At 52.5% G+C, this 19,068-nt stretch overlaps 1 protein-coding gene across 1 annotated transcript; it reads left to right on the forward strand.

Annotated features, from left to right (window-relative positions):
• Window positions 1–8,595: 8,595 nt before the first annotated feature.
• On the forward strand, window positions 8,596–16,357 carry TENT5B (terminal nucleotidyltransferase 5B). The gene is made up of 2 exons (XM_047728030.1): window positions 8,596–9,083; window positions 14,440–16,357. The coding sequence occupies exons 1-2, from the start codon at window positions 8,820–8,822 to the stop codon at window positions 15,457–15,459; spliced, it is 1,284 nt and encodes a 427-aa protein (XP_047583986.1). The 5' UTR covers window positions 8,596–8,819; the 3' UTR covers window positions 15,460–16,357.
• The last annotated feature ends 2,711 nt before the right edge of the window (window positions 16,358–19,068 follow it).

Raw genomic sequence — 19,068 nt, forward strand, 5'->3', positions numbered from 1 at the left:
AACCATGAGGGGTGCCTGGGTGGCTCAGTCAGTTAAGCATCTGCCTTTGGCTCAGGTCCTGGGGTCCTGGGATGGAGCCCTAAGCCCCACACTGGGCTAGGGCTCCCTGCTCAGCAGGAAGCCCGTTTCTCCCTCTGCTCCTACACCCTCCCCCCACCTGCCTCACCACGCACATGCTCTCTCTCTCTCAAATAAATTAAATCTTTAAAAAAATTAAATCACGGGGCGCCTGGGTGGCTCAGTGGGTTAAGCCCCTGCCTTCGGCTCGGGTCATGATCCCAGGTCCTGGGTTCAAGCCCCACATTGGGCTTTCTGCTCAGCAGGGAGCCTGCTTCCTCCTCTCTCTCTGCCTGCCTCTCTGCCTACTTGTGATTTCTCTCTGTCAAATAAATAAAACCTTTTTAAAAAAATTAAATCACGAGAAAAAAGACATAGATTACCTTCCTTTTATTTTTCCTTTATGTTTCAGATAGGGCATTATCTTTTTTTTTTTCCAAATTAGGAATATATAGATGGAATACATTACCTATGAATTGTATTCCATTACAGGAAAGAAATACTCAAGAATATTTGTTATAAAATGGAATGTGGAGTCGGTGGGGCTGGAAACCCACTGATGAGAACCCACTCCTGTTTTCAGACAGCAACCTCAGCTCTGAGGAGACAGAAATGGAGACGAACAGCCCTTGAACTTGAGGAGCTTCTACTCTAGCGTGACAAAAGAGACAGACTCATATCACTACCTTCCTGAGCCTCAGTTTCCTCACCCATGAAATGGGCATAATTAATCCTCAGTCATTGCTGCTTCTGACAGATTCTAACCAGCTTGGGGACAGGGAGGGGCCTTGTGGACAGCCTTGAACCTGAGGGAAGTGAGGTCTCAGAGTGCCCTGCTCACAGCTCTGCCTTCTGGGGCCTCTTCCTGTCCTTCAGGATCCAGCCCCCAGCCCTCCTGGTTCTCCCCACTAGAACCTCATCTTCATCTATGGTCTTACCCTTCTTCCTTCCTCTTTGACGTCCCCAAAATCACCTGTCTGAACCTTGCTCCCATTTGGCAAATTAGCACTGTTTCCAGGAAGAGCAGCACTCACACACTGGGTCTTTTATGCCCAAGTTACAACTCAAGCTTTTGGCTCCCACTACAGCAGGCTTCCTCAGCTGGAAAACAGGAAACAACTTTCAGTGAACTTGGGGAACACTCAGATTCAAGAGGGATCAGCCTCAGAGATCCGGCTGTGGCCACATAGTACCCCTCTCTGCGAGACCTGCTTCTAGAAGGTGCTTCTTCCTCCTTTCCTCAAGCACCCCTTCCCTTAGTCCATGACTATTTATTGAATGCCGAATAACCAGCAACTACAGTTCCGGGAACTGGGGTACACAGAAAACAAAAACAGGCAAATCTTCTGCCCTCCTGGGGCTTCTGTTCTGACAGGGAAAAGGGCAATGAGTAAGTCAACACAGTCTGATGTGTGGATGGTGTTGGGGGCTGTGGAAATAACAAAGCAGAGGAGAGGGTATCTGGGGTGGGAGGTCGCCAGGCTCATTGGTTAGTGAGCGAGGCCTCAGTGAGAAAAAGAAGCTGGAGGAATGGAGGAGAAGCCGGGTGGCTCTCAGGAGTGAGTCGGGCAGATGACAGAGTGATCGCAAAGGCCCTGAGGTGGGACGGGAGCATCCGGGAGGCCAGTGCTCCTGCAACAGAGGAGTGAGGGGAGAAGAGGAGAAACAGCTGGGGGTATCCTGTAGAACCTTGTGATTGGAAGGACTTTGGCTTGCTTCCAAGTGAGATGGAGGCATTAAAATGGCATGATCTGGGGGGCTCAGTTGGCTAAGTGTCCTACTCTTGGTTTTGGCTCAGGTCGTGATCTCAGGGTTGTGGGGTTGGGCCCCGCATTGGACTCCCTTCTGGAGTCTACTTGTCCCTCTCCCTCTGTTCCTCCCTTCCCCTTCTCTAAAATAAATAAATGTTATATAAAGTCTTGGAGGAAAAAATTTAAAGAAAAGTTAAAGGATCACTCAGGCTGCTGGGTTGAAAGCAGACTACAGGAGACAAGCCCAATCGGGCAGAAGAGCGAAAGCCGTGAGGTGGCAGTGGGCTGCGGTCTGGGGTGAGATGGGGGCAGATTCTGCCTGTGTTCTGCAGGTACAGCCAACAAGGCTTGCTGACAAACTTGACATAGGATTTGAGACAAAAAGAAGTAAAAAAGGGGTGCCTGGGTGGCTCAGTTGGGTTAAAGCCTCTGCCTTTGATTCCGGTCATGATCTCAGGGTCCTGGGATCGAGCCCCGCCTCGGGCTCTCTGCTCAGCAGAGAGCCTGCTTCCTCCTCTCTCTCTGCCTGTCTCTCTACCTACTTGTGATCTCTGTCTGTCAAATAAATATGTTAAATCTTTAAAAAAAATAAAAAATAAAAAAATAAAATGGGTTTGTCAGGACGGAACCCCATTGTAAGTCGAGGAAGAGCCGTGGAGATGTTGAGTACAATTAATAAATGAGCCTAGAATTAGAGAGAGAGCTCTGGGCTAGAACAGGCAAAGCTGGGATTTGCCCACACACACATGGCATTTACAGCTTGAAACTGATGAAATCACCAAGGGAATGAGTGCAGGCAGAAAAGACAAGAGGACCAGGGAGTGAGTCCTGGGCGTTTCACCGTCCAGTGGGTGAGGGAATGAGGAGACACCAAAACAGCAAAATCAGGGCAAGAGACTGTCTTACTTGTCAAGTGCTAAAAACTATTTCAAGGAGGAAGGAGTGATCAGCTGTGCACAGGCAATCTATAGGTTTAGTGAAATACGTGGATTAAGAATTGACCATTAGAATGGAAGGAATTTTACAAATCATATATCCAATAAAGAAAGACCTTATATCTAGAATATGTAAAGAACTCTTGAAACTCAACCATAACGTTAAAATAATGTAGTTACAAAATGAGCAAAGGATTTAACAGACATTTCTCCAAAGACAGAGATGGCTAATAAACACATGAAAAGACATTTTTTTTATTTATTGGAGAGAGAGAGAGAGAGATTGAGAGAGAGCGCACAGAGGGAGAGGGAGAAGCAGACTCTGCTGAGCAGGGAGATCAACACGGGGCTCAAACCCAGGACCCCGGGATCACGACCCGAGCCGAAGGCAGACACTTAACGACTGAGCCACCCAGGCACCCGAGGAGTAATAAAAAATGTTCTAAAATTGATTATGGTACTAGCTGACCATCTCTGTGAGTGTGCAAGGAAACCACTGAATTGTATGCGTTATATGGTAAGTGTACCCTTTGCGAATTATATCTCAATAAAGCTATTACTAAAAGACATTGATGATTGGATTTAGCAATGTGAAGGTCACAGGGGACCCTGACAAGGCAGTTTTGGTGCAGTGGTGGGGACAAAGCCTAACTGAATTGTGTTCAAGAAAGAACAAAATAACTGAAGACCGCAAGCACAGACATTGACGATTTGCTATATAGAGAAATAGGAAGGACACCTTTGTTTTGTTGGGCTTTGTTGGTTTTTGTTTTTTGTTTTTTAAGATGCAAGAAATACTGTTTTCATGTTAATTGGAATGTTCCAGTAGAGAAGGGAAAATGGCCAGGGTGAAGATGGTCTCACCTGCTCAAGGACTTCTTCACCCTGGCGACTTACTTGGCACCCAGGTAAGTCTTGGGAAGCCGCGGGGAGGAACAAGCAGGTTCACTCAAGGCAGCAGGAGGCAAGCTACAAATGAGGCACAGACCCAGGGACTGACTGGGTAGGCATTGAGAGTCTATGGAAATTCTCCTTTCTGGGGCGCCTGGGTGGCTCAGTGGCTTAAAGCCTCTGCCTTCGGCTCAGGCCATGATCCCAGGGTCCTGGGATGGAGCCCCGCATCAGGCTCTCTGCTCAGCGGGGAGCTTGCTTCCCCCCACCCTCCCACCCCCGCTGCCTGCCTCTCTGCCTGCTTGTGATCTCTGTCAAATAAATAAATATAAACTAAAAAAAAAAAAGAAAGAAATTCTCCTTTGAGTTCTTCTATTTTCTCAATGTAGGAACCAAGGTCCTCCACTGAGGGGGGAGAGGGGGAGGAGCTGTCCAGGGTTGAGGTTTTGAGGGGATAGGAATTGTCTCAGGACCTCAGGGGAGTGAAAGCAGCTGGTCCTATGGTAGGCTTGCCAGAGTGTGCTACGGGGCCCCTGGAGAGGATAGAGACCCAGATGCAATGTTCAGGTGAGACCTGTCAGCAGGGCTGTCTTTGTCCAGCTTCAGTCAACTGTGGGATACAAACCCAGCTGGATTAACCAGGGTGTGGTTTTGCCAGGTGAGAGCAGCAAGGGGGTGAGGGTGTGTGCAAGGCAGTAATTATAATGATGGTCCATGGAAGCAAAGCTGGTTAAGGAGGCTAGAAACAGTGGAGAAAGGTGGAAGGATCCATGGATTGAAGAGCCTAGGGAATCAGGAGCCATTGCCGTCGAGGTTCTAGAAGCAGAGAGCACGAAAGACAGAAGGTGGTAGGAGGATGGGATACTTGCTATTGAAATTACACAGGATACTGACAAGGTCCAGGAAAGTGCCTTGGCCATGAGGGGCTGAGGCAGGGTGGAGGACTAGAACCATAGAGGGACCATCTCTGAACCAACCAAGTCATGCTCAGAGACAGGGCCCTGGGTAGGGCATGGGCCTGGGGTTCAGCTGGACCTGGGTGTGAAGCCTGTCCTTCCAACTGTGGGGCCCTGCACAAATTAATTTGTTTCTCAGAGCCTTAGTTTCCTTTCATGCAAAGTGAGAGATCACCCCTTTGTCAAAAGATTGTGTTCTGCAGGCACCTGGGTGGCTCAGCTGGTTAAGCGTCTGTCTCTTGATTTCAGCCCAAATCATGATCTCAGAATCATGAGACAGAGCCCCATATCGGCTCTGTACTCAGCACGAAGTTTGCTTGAGATTCTCTTCCTCCCTCTCCCTCTGACCCTCCCCCTGTTCATGCTATAAATAAATAAATACATCCATACATTAAAATCTTTAAAAAAAAAAAGATTGTGTTCCAAAAATTGGGTAAGAAACTGTATGGAAACAGCCTTCGTGTGGTTCCAAACAGGGTGCTCAGTAACGTGGGCTGATTCCAGAATGCTCTTGACTGGAGTCCAGAGCGGAGGGGGGGGCCCGATGTGGAGGCCAACACTCTCTTCAGGACCCCTTCTCCTTCCCATCACTTCAAATCACAGGTGAATGGAAAAACCTGACTCCTATTTCATCACCATTTTACATACTAGGAAACTGAGGCCCAGAAAGGGAGAGTGACTTACCTATGTCACTACAACTCAGTTATCATAGAGAGTAACTAAATCACAGTAATGAAAATCAGAGTCAGGATTAAGAAGGGAAATATGTACAGGAGGGAAAAGGCTCGCATATAATGTTTGAAAGCCGGATGGACTCTTCAGAAGTTACCCCAGCCATCGTTTTCGCCATTCACTGGGACAATTAGAAGTTGCTCTTGGTGAAGGTAAAAACCCTCCTGAGTATACTCCCTGCTGTCTCGCCTTCCTTCTTTCCTTCCTACATTCCCTTAGTTAACTCCCATAGTTAAGTAAACAAAGAAATAAGACATTTCAGATAATGTGAAGAAAATAAAACAGAATGGGAAAGAGAGCAACAATGAGTATACGTGGAGTGAGAGAGGGAGAGTTTTAAGTAAACTAAGTTTACTTAACTAATTCTTTTTATACTAGAATGTCAGCTCTAGGGTAGGGACCTTGCCCATCATGTCTTGGGCCTAACCCAGCACCTGGTACACAGTGCTTAGTATATATGTGTTGGTTGATGAATGAATGAACGAATGAATGAATGAATGGATACATCTTGAGGGTGGTACCAGGGCTGTGCCAAGCATGGTACTGTGATCTGTGCCAACTCTTTCACGAGTAGCAGTTGGAAAATAGAGCTCTGGAGTCAGGAGACCTGGATTCAAGTCCCACCCTGCCAATTAGTGGTTGTATGACCATGTCACTTGACTTCTCTAAGCCCCGGTTTCTTCATCGGCAAATTGAGGATAATGATCCCACATCTTGAGCTGTATTTTAGAAATTAGAGGTCATGTATGTAAAGTGACCTGGTACATAGTAGGTCTTCAGTATATGTTAGTTTCCTTTCTCTTCCTTCCTCTGCTGGGGCCATGGAAGTCAAGGGTTTGGAGACTCTGGGTTTAGCAAAGGAGGTTTCTCATATATTTCTTCTCTTTCAAAAGAAGGTAAAACAAAACAGTAAGCAACTTCACTGAGGACAGTGCAATGACTTGCCCATAGTCACACAATCAAGCAGTAGAGCGAGCAACAGGTCCCCTACCAGGGGGCTGGAGGAAGCCCCTGATCCCAGACAAAAGGGAGGGAGGGAACAAAGGCAGGATCTTGCTTGTGCTGGCCTTCAGAAAGAGGAAGTGATTGCTCTAGTCTGAGAGTCGGGCTCCTGGGTTCTAGGTCCAGGTCTGTCGGAGACAAACTGGTGACCCTGCAATGTAGTTTATCATCCATAGGTCTTGATTTCCTCTTCTGTAACATTGGGAATATTACTCCCTGCTGGGCCTGCCTTGTAGAACAGGGCAGAATTAGAAGAATGATATTTAATCTAAGAAAAAATATTTTAGTGTTAAATCAAGCAGATTCAATTTCTGAAATTCCACCTCTGGTACATAGATTTAAAATCAGAAGAAAGGGCGCCTGGGTGGCTCAGTGGTTTAAGCCGCTGCCTTCGGCTCAGGTCATGATCTCAGGGTCCTGGGATCGAGTCCCGCATCGGGCTCTCTGCTCAGCAGGGAGCCTGCTTCCCTCTCTCTCTCTCTCTCTGCCTGCCTCTCCGTCTACTTGTGATCTCTCTCTGTCAAATAAATAAATAAAATCTTTAAAAATAAATAAATAAAATAAAATCAGAAGAAAAAGTGAATTCAAAAGTAACAATAAACCTCATTCCTCTAGGCTCTGTAAAGTGGGAAAGAAAAACATGTAAACATATTATTTCAATAGAATATATGGAAATGGGGGCGCCTGGGTGGTTCAGTCGTTGAGCGTCTGCCTTCTGCTCAGGTCATGATTCCAGGGTCCTGGGATTGAGCCCCCGCATCGGGCTCCCTGCTCAGCGGGGAGCCTGCTTCTCCCTCTGTCACGCCCCCTGCTTGTGTTCCCTCTCTCGCTGTGACTGTCTCTGTCAAATGAATAAATAAATATTTAGGGGGAAAAAAAGAATATATGAAAAAATTTTTTTTAAGATTTTATTTATCTATTTGACAGAGAGGTCACAAGTAAGCAGAGAGGCAGGCAGCGAGAGTGGGGAAGCAGACTCCCCGCTAAGCAGAGAGCCCGATGCGGGGCTCGATCCCAGGACCCTGGGATCATGACCTGAGCCAAAGGCAGAGGCTTCAACCCACCGAGCCACCCAGGCGCCCCTGAAAATGTTTTCGAAAAAAACAAAAGAAAAGAAAAGAAAATGTTTTTGTCAACTATAAGTAATCAAATCAAAAATTTTTTTTTAAATATTTTTTCAAAGATTTTATTTATTTATTTGACAGACAGAGATCACAAGTAGGCAGAGAGAGAGAGAGAGAAGCAGGCTCCCCGCCGAGCAGAGAGCCCGATGCGGGACTCGATCCCAGGAACCCGGGATCATGACCCAAGCCGAAGGCAGAGGCTTAACCCACTGAGCCACCCAGGTGCCCTCAAATCAAAATTTTTAAAAATGTTTATTGAACATCTCTAGGACAGAAAAGGAAACTGGCTCAGGAGGGGTTAGTGACTTGCCTGAGGGCACACAGGACCTGATAAGGCTGAGAAGCTGGAAGGAAAGACTTCCACCAGCTGCTTAGGAAGCCCCTACCAAAACGGGCTACAGAGGAGGCCAAGACGCAGGGTCAAGAAAACCAACTTCCCATTTCCAGCTACCCTCCATCCTCCAGCCCCTAAAGGCCCTGGGTATGCACAAACGTAACAGAAAGAGCATGTGCTATAGATTCTATGTTCACACGGGGGCCCCAACTCATTTGCTGTGTAACCTTGAAGGAGTCACGCCCCCTCTGAACAGATGTCCCCTCCCCTCAATAGGAACATTAACGCTGGCGAGTCTGTGGTTGACAAGGGCCAATCAGGAGTGAGCTAAATAGCATCTACCTCGGTATACACAGAGTTTGTTACCTTTCCTCGATTCTGGAAGAACAGGAGGAGCGCTGTGTGGAGTTGAACAGGTGACGCAGTGTCTCTGGGCTTCTGAAAATAGCGGATGACCAGGACCAGGCCAGGCGAACTCTAAATCCCTTCCAGCGTCAAAAGGAATCCTGGAGCTTCTTAGTGGTCCAACTCTGTTACAGACTCCACGGGTCACTTCCCTCCCGCCTGCCGCTGGAGGGCGCAGTCCCTTTAAGTCTCGGCCTGCCTCCGCGCGGGCCAATCACTGCGAACAGAAGTTCTTTGAGGACCAAAGGAGGGAATTCTGCCTGGGCCGGAGGGCGGGGCAGGGGCATGCCAGCCAGCCAATCGGAATCTCCCTGGCTACTAGTGACTCACGTGCCAAATTCCGCTGACCAATGGCAGGGGAGTCGAGAGGCGGGGCGCACCCACTGTGTGACAGCTGTCTGGACCAATGGGCATGTCGCCCGCGGCCTATAAGAGTCTGCTGAGCCCTGGGTTACAGGCTCTAGGGTCGGTTGGTCGTCGCCGTCGGAGGTGTGCCCTGAGTTTGCCTCGCCGTCGCTGCCATCCAGTCCCTGCAGCCGCGCCCCTCGCCTTGGCCCCGGCCCAGCCGCTCTCCCTGCCCTTCCCTTAGTCACCCCCCCGGTTTCTGCCGTCGGGGCCCCGGGGCCGGGCTAATGATGCCGTCGGAGAGTGGAGCTGAGAGTCTGGACCAGGCAGCTGCGCAGGTGGGGACGGCTGCGGCCTCGGCGCTGGCTACGGCCGCCCCGGCAGGCGGCGGCCCCGACCCAGAGGCCTCATCGGCCTCCCTCGGACGGCACCTGAGTGGGCTAGGCTGGCCACAGGTGAAGCGACTGGACGCGCTCCTGAAAGAACCGATTCCCATTCACGGGCGCGGCAACTTCCCCACTCTGAGCGTGCAGCCCCGGCAGATTGTGCAGGTGAGCGGGCCCTGGAAAGGGGGTGGGGAGTTACGGGGTCTCCAGCCTGACAGATTCTTGTGCTCCGAGGCGCCCAGAGTCTGTTCGATTCTCTGCCCTGCTAGGGAAAATGAGACTTAGAGATGGACAGGGACTGTAACAAAATCGCACAGAGCATGAGTAGTAGACCATGCTCCCTCCATTTGGCTTTCCCTTCCTCTGCCTCAGGAGAGCCTCGATTCCTCCCGCACCATTCACCCTGGCCCTGGCTAGGAAATGGGAGGAGAATGGGGCGGGACTTGGCTGCGGTGGTGCTTGGGTTGGGGGTGGGAGGGCCAGCAGGAGAGCGGCTCTGTCTGCTGAGACTAAGGATACCAGGAAGCCCTGGATGTGTAGGTGTGCATGCTTGGGTTCAAAATAGGTTTTTTTCATCCCCAAATCTTCATCGTTGGGCTTCACCACACCCCCAAGACACACACACACACTCACTCACTCCTTCCCTCTCGGGAGGTTCTTGGGGCAGACTTTGTCCTGTGCTTCCTCAGCCCTCGGCTCAAGAACTTTGTGGCTAAGTGGAAAATCCCAGAAATCTCAAAAAGGACTCCGTCCCTCTCAGCTGGGGTTGTGGCAGGAGATTAACTAAGCACCAAACCAGACCTGATGCCTGCATGGTGGAGGGCAACATCAGGTGTCCAGTGTAGGTGTTTCTTCCCTTCCCCAGAACTGGAAGTGAAGGTTGGCCGTGGTGTCTCCTGAGGAGCAGAAAAAGAGAATTCTGGTAGCCTTCTCTCCTTCCTCAGACTTCCTCTTCCCTTTACCTAACTTTCAGCACCCCTCAAATTGCTCTTTCTTTTTTCTTTTTTTTCTTTTAAAGATTTTTTTTTTTTTTTTTTTTTTGTCAGAGAGAGAGGGAGAGAGAGCAAGCACAGGCAGACAGAATGGCAGGCAGAGGCAGAGGGAGAAGCAGGCTCCCCGCCAAGCAAGGAGCCTGATGTGGGACTCGATCCCAGGACGCTGGGATCATGACCTGAGCCGAAGGCAGCTGCTTAACCAACTGAGCCACCCAGGCGTCCCTCTTTTTTCTTTTTTTAATAAAGATTTTTATTTATTTATTTGACAGAGAGAGAGATCACAGGCAGAGAGGGAAGCAGAGAGAGAGGGGGAAGCAGACTCCCTGCCAGGCAGAGAGCCCGATGCAGGGCTTGATCCCAGGACCTTGAGATCAGGACCCGTGCCAAAGGCAGAGGCCTAACCCACTGAGCCACCCAGGTGCCCCTCAAATTGCTCTTTTATCTGTATAACCTAGGTGCTGGTATACTCTGAAATGCCAGAATGGCAATCACTGTACCCATTTTGTGGCTGGGGAAGCTGAGGCTCCAAGGGCTGTGAGCTGTCTAAGATTACCTAAAGAGGTGAAAATCAAACCTGGAGAATCATGGGTCTTCCTGGGAGATACCTGCTCAGGTTCAAGGCTTCCTACCTCTTCCCCACCTCCCAAGACTCAACTTCTAAGTATTAGGGAAGTCTTCTGATAGAAACCAGAAAATCCAGCCACAATTCTTGTGTATTTCTGCCAGTAGATGGACTTTCTTTCTGGGGAGCTATCCATAGAAGCTAGTGAAGCCAGCCACTCCCCTGTCTCCTATGGTCTCAGCCTCCACTGAGGAGGAGGGGTGTCTGCTAAGGGATTACCTCGCCCTCCCTCCCAGGGAATGGGAGGGGGTGGGGGCAGATTCCCCAGGACTGACTCACCCACAGCCCCAGTGGTGCTCACTGAGGCATTCCTCCGCTGCCTGCTGTCATGGGGTAATTAGGAAACCAGCTGAGGCTTTTCTTCCCAGGACACTCAGGTCAACCTTGGGGTTCCAACTGCTGTCTCTCCAGGACTGTTTCAGACATGGGGGAAGGAGGAGCCCCATGTGGAAACTCCCCTCTGCAGGGACGAAGGGTGCCCTGGAGGGGAAGTCCTTGCCCAGTGCCTTTACTAGTGTCTGCTCTGTGCCAATCCCTAGTCAGGACACCAGGGCTCTAGATATGCCTGGGATCCAGCCTCTCTGCCCTTCAGGTGCTCCCTGCCAGGTGGTGAGGATGCAGGCCCATAGGAACTGACTTTCTGAGCCCCTAATAGGAGAGTGTTCTAGACTAAGGTCAAAGATATCACAGAGCAGGGAGCTGCTGGCTGTGGTGGAGAGAGGCAGCCGATATTTCAGAGCTGGCCTGGGAGGCTGGAAATCTGGTTTCAGGGCCTAGACTATCGTCTGTTCCCTTTGCTGGACCCAGTGTCCCTATCTGTTCAATGCTGAGGGGTTGGACTACTCTACCACACCCTTTCAGGTTCCAGAATCCAAAGGGAACAGTGCCTTCCCCTGGCCCGTACAGTTGCATCCCCAGGGAAGAAGGTCCATTTCCTGGCAGGAATCTGCAGCTGGCAGTTTCACAAACTGGTGGGGGTGCTGGGTGTATATGGGGCGTGGAGAGTGGTGCTTGGTGTGCATGGTGATGAGGGCCATCCGGGCTGCCTATATAAGGAGGTGGGGGCTGCTGGGGTGGGGTGGAGGGAAGGATGCTAGGTGTGTGTAGTGCGGGATGCTGGTTGTCCACGATTCAAGAATTAGAACCTTTCTCCCTCTGTATTCCCATAAGACTTTGCCTACAGCAGCAATCTGAGCAGCTAGAGATGCTCATCTTGCTTGGACTTGAGCTAGAGGGACCCATTCCCCTGTAGGAGTCTTCCCTGCCCATAGCTCTGAGAGGCCCTGTTCTAATTAAACTCAGCCACTTAACTAGCTGTGTGACCTTGGATAAGTCCTTCGCCCTCTCTGGGCCCAGGGAACTGAATGAGACAATCTGATCTCTCTAGCTGCAGCCAGAGGGCCTGCGTTAGTCAGCTCCAGATTGGAGTTTTGTGAGCCTGCTCCCTGACAGCACCCATAGTCCCCTACCCCCACCCCCCGCCACCCGCTGCAGGTCTTGGCAGTGGCCCAGGAACAGAGTGATTCTGGGGAGGCCCTTGGCACAGGAGAAAGGAGGGTGCAGCCACTGCCCCCTTCATGGGTGGAAAGTCTGATTCAGGAGACTCTAAGCTGCCCTGCAGTCTTTGGGTGTGGCGGTATCTGGGGTCCGCCTGCCACGCTGGCTGGAGTCACACCTGGGACAGGGACAACAGCTGCCAGCCCAACGGCCTGACGTAGGCGGTTTAACAAGGGGACTGCTACCTACTCACCAGGCCAGATGCCATGCCCTGGGGTGAGCAGCACCCTGGGAGCTGGCGCTGGCGCTGAGTAAGGCTCCGTCAGCTCTACTGGGACCTGGGGAGGGGGCTGGTCCACTTTGCAAGTCTGGCAGGGTCCTTGGGCAAGGTCTTGCCTGTTTCTCTCCTTGGCCTACATGGGCACAGCTGCCAGCTTCCAGGGTATGGTTGAGAAGTCCCACAGGCCAGGCTGTAGCAACTAACTACAGGAGGCCCCTTACCTCCAGCTTTCCCAGTCTATCTGGCCAAAGCATCTCCCAACCCCACCCTCCCATTCCTGACTACCTTGACTCAGCTTTAGTGACTGGAGGGTCGTCCTCACTTTGAAGTTTTGAAAGAGAGGGAGTGTTAGAACCCTAGGGTCTAGTCTCTGCTCCTTCCAAACCCTGGGGTGGCAATATGACGGGAGGAGAATCAGCCACACCTGGATTCGAAGGCACCTCTACGTGATCTCGGGCAGATGATGATACTTCTGTGAGCCTTGGTTTCCCCAGCTATAACTTGGAGATCATAGAGAGCCGTCACCCATCTGGGTATCTGGCTGGTTCAGTCAATGAAGCATGTAACTCTTGATCCCGGGTTGTGAGTTGGAGCCCCATGTGGGGTATAGAGATTACTTAAAAATAAAATCTTTAAAAAGAAAAAAAAAGAGAGAGAACATTGATTCCTCCATAGATTCTGGTGAGAAGGTCCAGGTATTCAATAGGTGCCTAATGGGTGTTCCTCCCCGCCCTCCCTGCCCCCAGCTCCTCCCACAGCATGTTCCTGATGGCCAGTTGCTTACCCTGGTAGCCATTACAATACCTTCCCCTAGTCTGGGTCCTCCTCCCGGAAGCCTTCCTGGAGGGAAGCCTTCCTGGAGGGAGCCGCCCGCCTCAGATTGCCCCACTGCGGCTTGCCTCCTCAGCACTTAAGTGTATTCTTTGCAGTAATTCCCTGAGAAGAGAGGAGGGCGGCCCGGCCCAGTGCTGGGCGCTGACTTAGCAGCAAGGCGGGGTTGCAGAATCACTCAAGGCAGGAATGCTGCCTGGTCACTTTCAGGACGGTGCCTGGAATACACTGGGTTGCTGAGAAAACTGAATGTCTGGGCCCAGCTCCGTTCTCCCCGCTACCCCCCACATGGTCCTAGGCCCAGAAAGATGACTCCAGCCAAAGGAACAGATTCAAGATGGAAGATGATTGGTTTGCCAGGGTCTGCGGCATCTCTTCCCACTTGGGCTGGGCGCTGAGCACTTTCTGAGATGATCACCCGTCTCCTGTCCCAAGAGCAGAAAGGGTCTGGGTTTTCACTGCCAGCCCTGCCACTTCTTAATGCCTCCCCACCTCGAATCTCAGGGGTTGCACCACTGCAAACCTCAGTTTCCTCCACTGTAAAACTAGGGTGACATTTGTCTCACAGGGTCCTTGTAAAGATGCATTAAGGTGAATATGTGCTAGTCAAAACAACATACGTGGACTGGAGAATCCAGTTGGCCTGGGTTCTAGTCTCTGCCTGGCTACTCTCTGACCTTGGACATATTACTTAACCTCTCTGTGCCTGTGGTCCCCCATCTGTAAATTGGGACAATAATGCCTAAATGCAGGATTATTGTGAGGGTTAATGTAGTAATGCACATGAATGGCAATTACATGCCTAACACATTTGAGCAGTTAGCATCATGGCTGGCGCAAAGCAAAGTGTTTTACTTGAAGTTTTAGAGAGGTAGAATACCGCAGTGAGTGAGACCTGAACTCCCCAAGTTTAATTCCCTGGCTGTGTGACCTTGGAAGAGTTACTTTCCTCCTCTGTGCTTCTATTTTTCCCTCTGTAAAATGAGAATAATAGTACCTACCTTATAGCATAGGTAACTGTGAGAATTATACGAGTTTATATGTATAAATGTATAAAGTGCTTGGATCAGGACCTGGCATTTAGTAAATTCTGTGTATGTGTTTGCTGTCATTAGTGCTGTTCTTCTGGAGTCTTTGTTCCCAGGAGCCATTCTCCAGATTAGGAAATCAAAGCTTTAGAGGGTTAAAAGACTTTCCAAAGGCATGGCAGCTGGCATGATTATTACATGGACGCATGGAGGGGAACCCAGGGGCCCAGGCTTCTGACACCTCTCTGCCCTGCCATCTCTTCCGCAGGTGGTCCGCAGCCGCCTGGAGGAGCGTGGACTACACGTGCACGGGGTGCGGTTACACGGCTCAGCCGCCAGCCACGTGCTGCACCCTGAGAGTGGCCTGGGCTACAAGGACCTGGACCTCGTGTTCCGCGTGGACCTGCGCAGCGAGGCATCCTTCCAGCTGACCAAGGAGGTGGTGCTGGCCTGCCTGCTGGACTTCCTGCCGGCCGGTGTGAACCGGGCCAAGATCACCCCGCTGACGCTCAAGGAGGCGTACGTGCAGAAGCTGGTGAAGGTGTGCACAGACACAGACCGCTGGAGCCTCATCTCATTGTCCAACAAGAGCGGCAAGAACATGGAGCTCAAGTTTGTGGACTCGGTCCGGCGCCAGTTTGAGTTTAGCGTGGACTCTTTCCAGATCATCCTGGACTCCCTGCTGCTCTTTGGCCAGTGCTCATCTACGCCCATGTCTGAAGCCTTCCACCCGACCGTGACTGGTGAGAGCCTGTACGGGGACTTTGCTGAGGCCCTGGACCACCTGCGGCGCCGCATCATTGCCACACGCAGTCCCGAAGAGATCCGTGGCGGTGGCCTCCTCAAGTACTGCCACCTGCTGGTGCGGGGCTTCCGGCCTCAGCCAGGCACCGACGCGCGCGCCCTGCAACGGTACATGTGCTCCCGCTTTTTCATCGACTTCCCAGACCTGGTGGAGCAGCAGCGCACACTGGAGCGCTACCTGGAGGCCCATTTCAGCGGAGCCGACTCGGCCCGCCGGTACGCCTGCCTCATGACGCTGCACCGGGTGGTCAACGAGAGCACTGTGTGCCTCATGAGCCACGAGCGTCGCCAGACACTGGACCTCATCGCCATGCTGGCGCTCCAGGCGCTGGCCGAGCAGGGCCCGGCTGCAGCTGCTGCCCTGGCCTGGCGTCCCCCGGGCCCCGACGGGGTCGTGCCTGCCACCGTCAGTTACTACGTGACTCCTGTGCAGCCTCTGCTGGCTCGGGCCCACTCGTATCCCACCTGGCTGCCTTGTAACTGACTCAGACCCTGGCCAGAAGGTGCTTGGCCTTTCCTCAGGATGTGGGGCCCCCAGGAGTGTGTAGGAGATGTGACCAGAGACCAGCAGCCTGTGCCGAGTGGCCCAGCACTGCTGCAGGGTTGGGCCTTTGACTGAACAGACCAGACATGGCTCATCCCCGAATGAGGCCCCTGGTGGGGGTTCAGACCAGGCCGGGGTTCTTGATAGACCTGTGGGTTATTGTACCCCACTTTTGGACCAGCATGATGGTGGGGTGCAGGGGCTGTTTGTCTTGGGGGTCCGTTGCCTTCAGGAGACAAAGCATGTTTGGGCTGGCAGCCTCAATGCTCATCACCTTAGGTTGATTTCTGTCCCTAGAAGGTCTCAGGTTGATTTCTGTGGCCCGGAAAGAGTCTTTTTGGGGAAAGCCAGCCCACAGTGATCCCAGCAGCCTCAGAAGGCCTGCAGCCCATACAATGGCTAAAATATGGTATGTTATAGGAACTACTCACTCTGGGTACTCTGGGTTGGGCTAGACCCCTGCCGGGACCTGGCAATCCAACCGGACTAAGCACTGGGAAGAGGGAAGCTGAGGCAGGACGCAGCTTTTGCAGAGGGATAGGGTTAGCCCACCCTTACCCCAAGCTATCCAGGTGCGCGGGCGAGCAGGAGCTGAGCTGCCGGCGTACGACACGGCCCACGCCCCTTCTAGAGTATTGCTCCCTTCCCCTATGGTGTGGGGATCCCTCCGCCTAGGAGTTCGTTCTTTGAAGGGTGCTGGGCCCAAAGTGACCAGTCAAGTGCTCCCACCCCAGTGGCCTGGTGGGGAACCATGCCCCACCTCCTTTCCCATCCCTCTGGATTTGTCACCATTTTGCACTCTTAACACCTGCCAATAAAGACTGTCTACACTAAACCTAGCACCATGATTTCTCCTGGGAGAAGGACCTCCCATGGCTGTGGGGGCTCTGGCTGCCTCTCCCAGCCCTCCTCTGGCTTGTATTTGGGGGTTAGGGACATTGGGGTGGCTTGGAGTCTGAGTCCTGGGCTGTAGCTGGGGAGTTTCACCTCCTTCCCTCAACACCAGCCCCAGCTGGAGAACTGTGCTAGGAGCTCACGTCTACACATGTGACTTGTACCTGCAAATTGCAAGTCTTTTGTTAAAGAGTAAATATTTCAGCATTTTCCCACCTGGAGTCCTGATGACCCTGGGCTTGGCCTCACACTCCAGTGCTCAGGGCTTCTTGGCCCTTGGCCCACCCAACCCCAGTCCTTCTCAGGAAGCTGGTGGAGGACAAGCTGAGTGAATGTGGATTGGAGAGCCCTTCAGCTGTGGCCTCTGAGACTCGGGGACTTCTAGTGTCCTCCAGAGCGAGAGCCCAGGTTTGGCCTCCCTACCTGGGAGGAAGGTTCCATCCATCCTCTCTTACTCCCAAGTGCAATGGGCACACTCTGGCCTGTTCTAAACGGGTCCCCTAGAAGGGCAGGGTCTCCTTTCCAAACCCAGCTGGGGGCCATGCCAGGCTCCCTGGGAGCTCTTCCCTCGGGCCATCAGCCAGTCACTGGCCTGGACGCTGCCCACTGTTTACCCAGCCCCTTTGATCCAGGGATGGCAAAGCCCTTAACATATTCAGCCTCATTAGTGGTTTCTGAAGTGGTGGCTTTGATGGTTCCATCCAGGCTGAAAAAAACAAGGCCTCGGAGGAGGCCCCAGGTGACCTGGGTGAGTCCAGTCACCTCATCTGCTCGGTGAGTCCCCTCAGGGCTCAAAAGGGCTAGAAGGGTGAGTAGTTAAGACTTTCTTGGCTTGGTGACTGAAAACAGCCCCTCCCACCCCAACCCTGGTTGCGCCCACCCAGCTGGGGGCTTGGGAGAGATTGTTTCTCCCAGATCCTGGTGTGGGCATGAGGGGACGTCCGCCTTATATAAAGCAAGCAGTAGGAGCTGGAATCCATCCGCAAACAAAAGACCAAGATTCCCAACTCTCCTGCAGATTACACTCCAATACGGTAGACAGAAAATAAACAAAATGATACAGTCTTAGAAGGTCAATGATGCTTAAAAGTACGTGGCAGGGTAAAGGATTGGAAGTGCCAGGGTACGTGACTTTAAAAAGGGCGGACCTCATCGTGGGTGACATTTGATCAAACAAAGACACAAAGGCAGTGGCTGGCAAGCCCTGCGATGTCTGGGAAGAGAGCTTCCGGGCAGAGGGAATCTGTTCATGGGCACATGCAACCAGCAGGCGTGTCTGGGGGAGGGCGCACGTGCCTGAGGGTGTCTGGCTGGCCTTGCACAGGCGTGCACGCTCTTGCCGCTGTGACACACACGGGTGTGAGATGTGGGAGAGCATGAGCCCGGAGCTCCCAGGAGCACCTGCCCTTTCTGGAGTCTTATCTCAGGGCCAAGCACTAAGCTGAAATCTTCACGGTCACTACCTCCCACTTCATCCTTGAGAGAAGAGCGATTATTTCCACTTTTACAGACAAGGAAGCTGGTGCCGGAGAGTCAGGGAGGTGTGGGCATGTTCCTGTCAACCCCTGCGCCCTCCGGCCCCTCCGCTCCGATTCCATGTGGCTGAGCGGGGCCCTCTGCCCCCGCCCACGTCCATGATGAGGTGTGCTTGGCAGGTGACGGTTTGTACTTCTGTGCATTGACCATTTTGGGGAGGGCAGTGGAGCAGTGGGGGGAGAGGTACATTTTCTTGATGTACATGACACCAGCCGTGGCTTGGGGTGACGATGCCAAAGGCCCATGGTGGCAGCTTGTGCGCCTGTGGGTGTGTTTGGGGCTGGTGCAGTGTTTCTGGGTATGAGAAAAACAATGACTCAGTGGCTGGCATTGTTCTCTCATGGACAGTTCCCGCAGCCACCTCAGACGCCAGGACAGGCGGAAATCCAGAACTAGGAATCAGAGCCAGAGAGGGGAAGGCTGAGGGAGGAAAGCCCACCCCCGTCATACCACAGAGCTCCCCAGCCACAGTTCACCCGCCCCTATGTGCCACGGAGGGTGGGGGAGCTCCAAAGGGAGAAGAGGCACCGCTGTGAACTTTGGGGAGCAGAAGACATGCCCTCAGGCAGCGATATGATGTGTTGGCCCCTCCAGCCCCAAGCTCTCCACCCTTCTCCAAGCTCCGAGCCCCCGGAGGCTGACCTCTGTGGACTGTGCGTCAATGACTCCCTTGTTCTCAGCCTTCCTGTTGCCTTCGGCTGGCCAGTGAGAGGCCCCGCCAGGAGGCTGAAAGGAGAATGGGGTGTTTATTCCGCCTGCTTCCTCCACCAGGCTGCCATGCTTGGCTGCATCTCTCAACCAAAGGCCATTGCTCCCCATCAGGGGCGCTCCCCACACAGCTACACCCTCAGCCCCGTGCCCTCCCTCCCCACCGTAAAGGCTCCCCACTGTTGCCAGCCTTGGAGAGCTGCACCATCCCTTGTCCCTTTCTTAAGCCCACATTTTTGGAAATAATCCCTTTTGAAGTCTCCCCAGTTTGAGGGTGCCCTGCCTCCTGCTGGGGCCCTGACGGACAAACAGGCCCTTGTGGTCACCAGCACAGTCACACACAATCGTTCACGGATCACCACACTGCCCTGTCATCACAGATGGGTGCCACCTTCCTGCGTGGGTCCCAGT

This window comes from Lutra lutra, chromosome 4 (genome assembly GCF_902655055.1).
Source record: "Lutra lutra chromosome 4, mLutLut1.2, whole genome shotgun sequence".
In the NCBI taxonomy this organism is placed as follows: domain Eukaryota; kingdom Metazoa; phylum Chordata; class Mammalia; order Carnivora; family Mustelidae; genus Lutra; species Lutra lutra.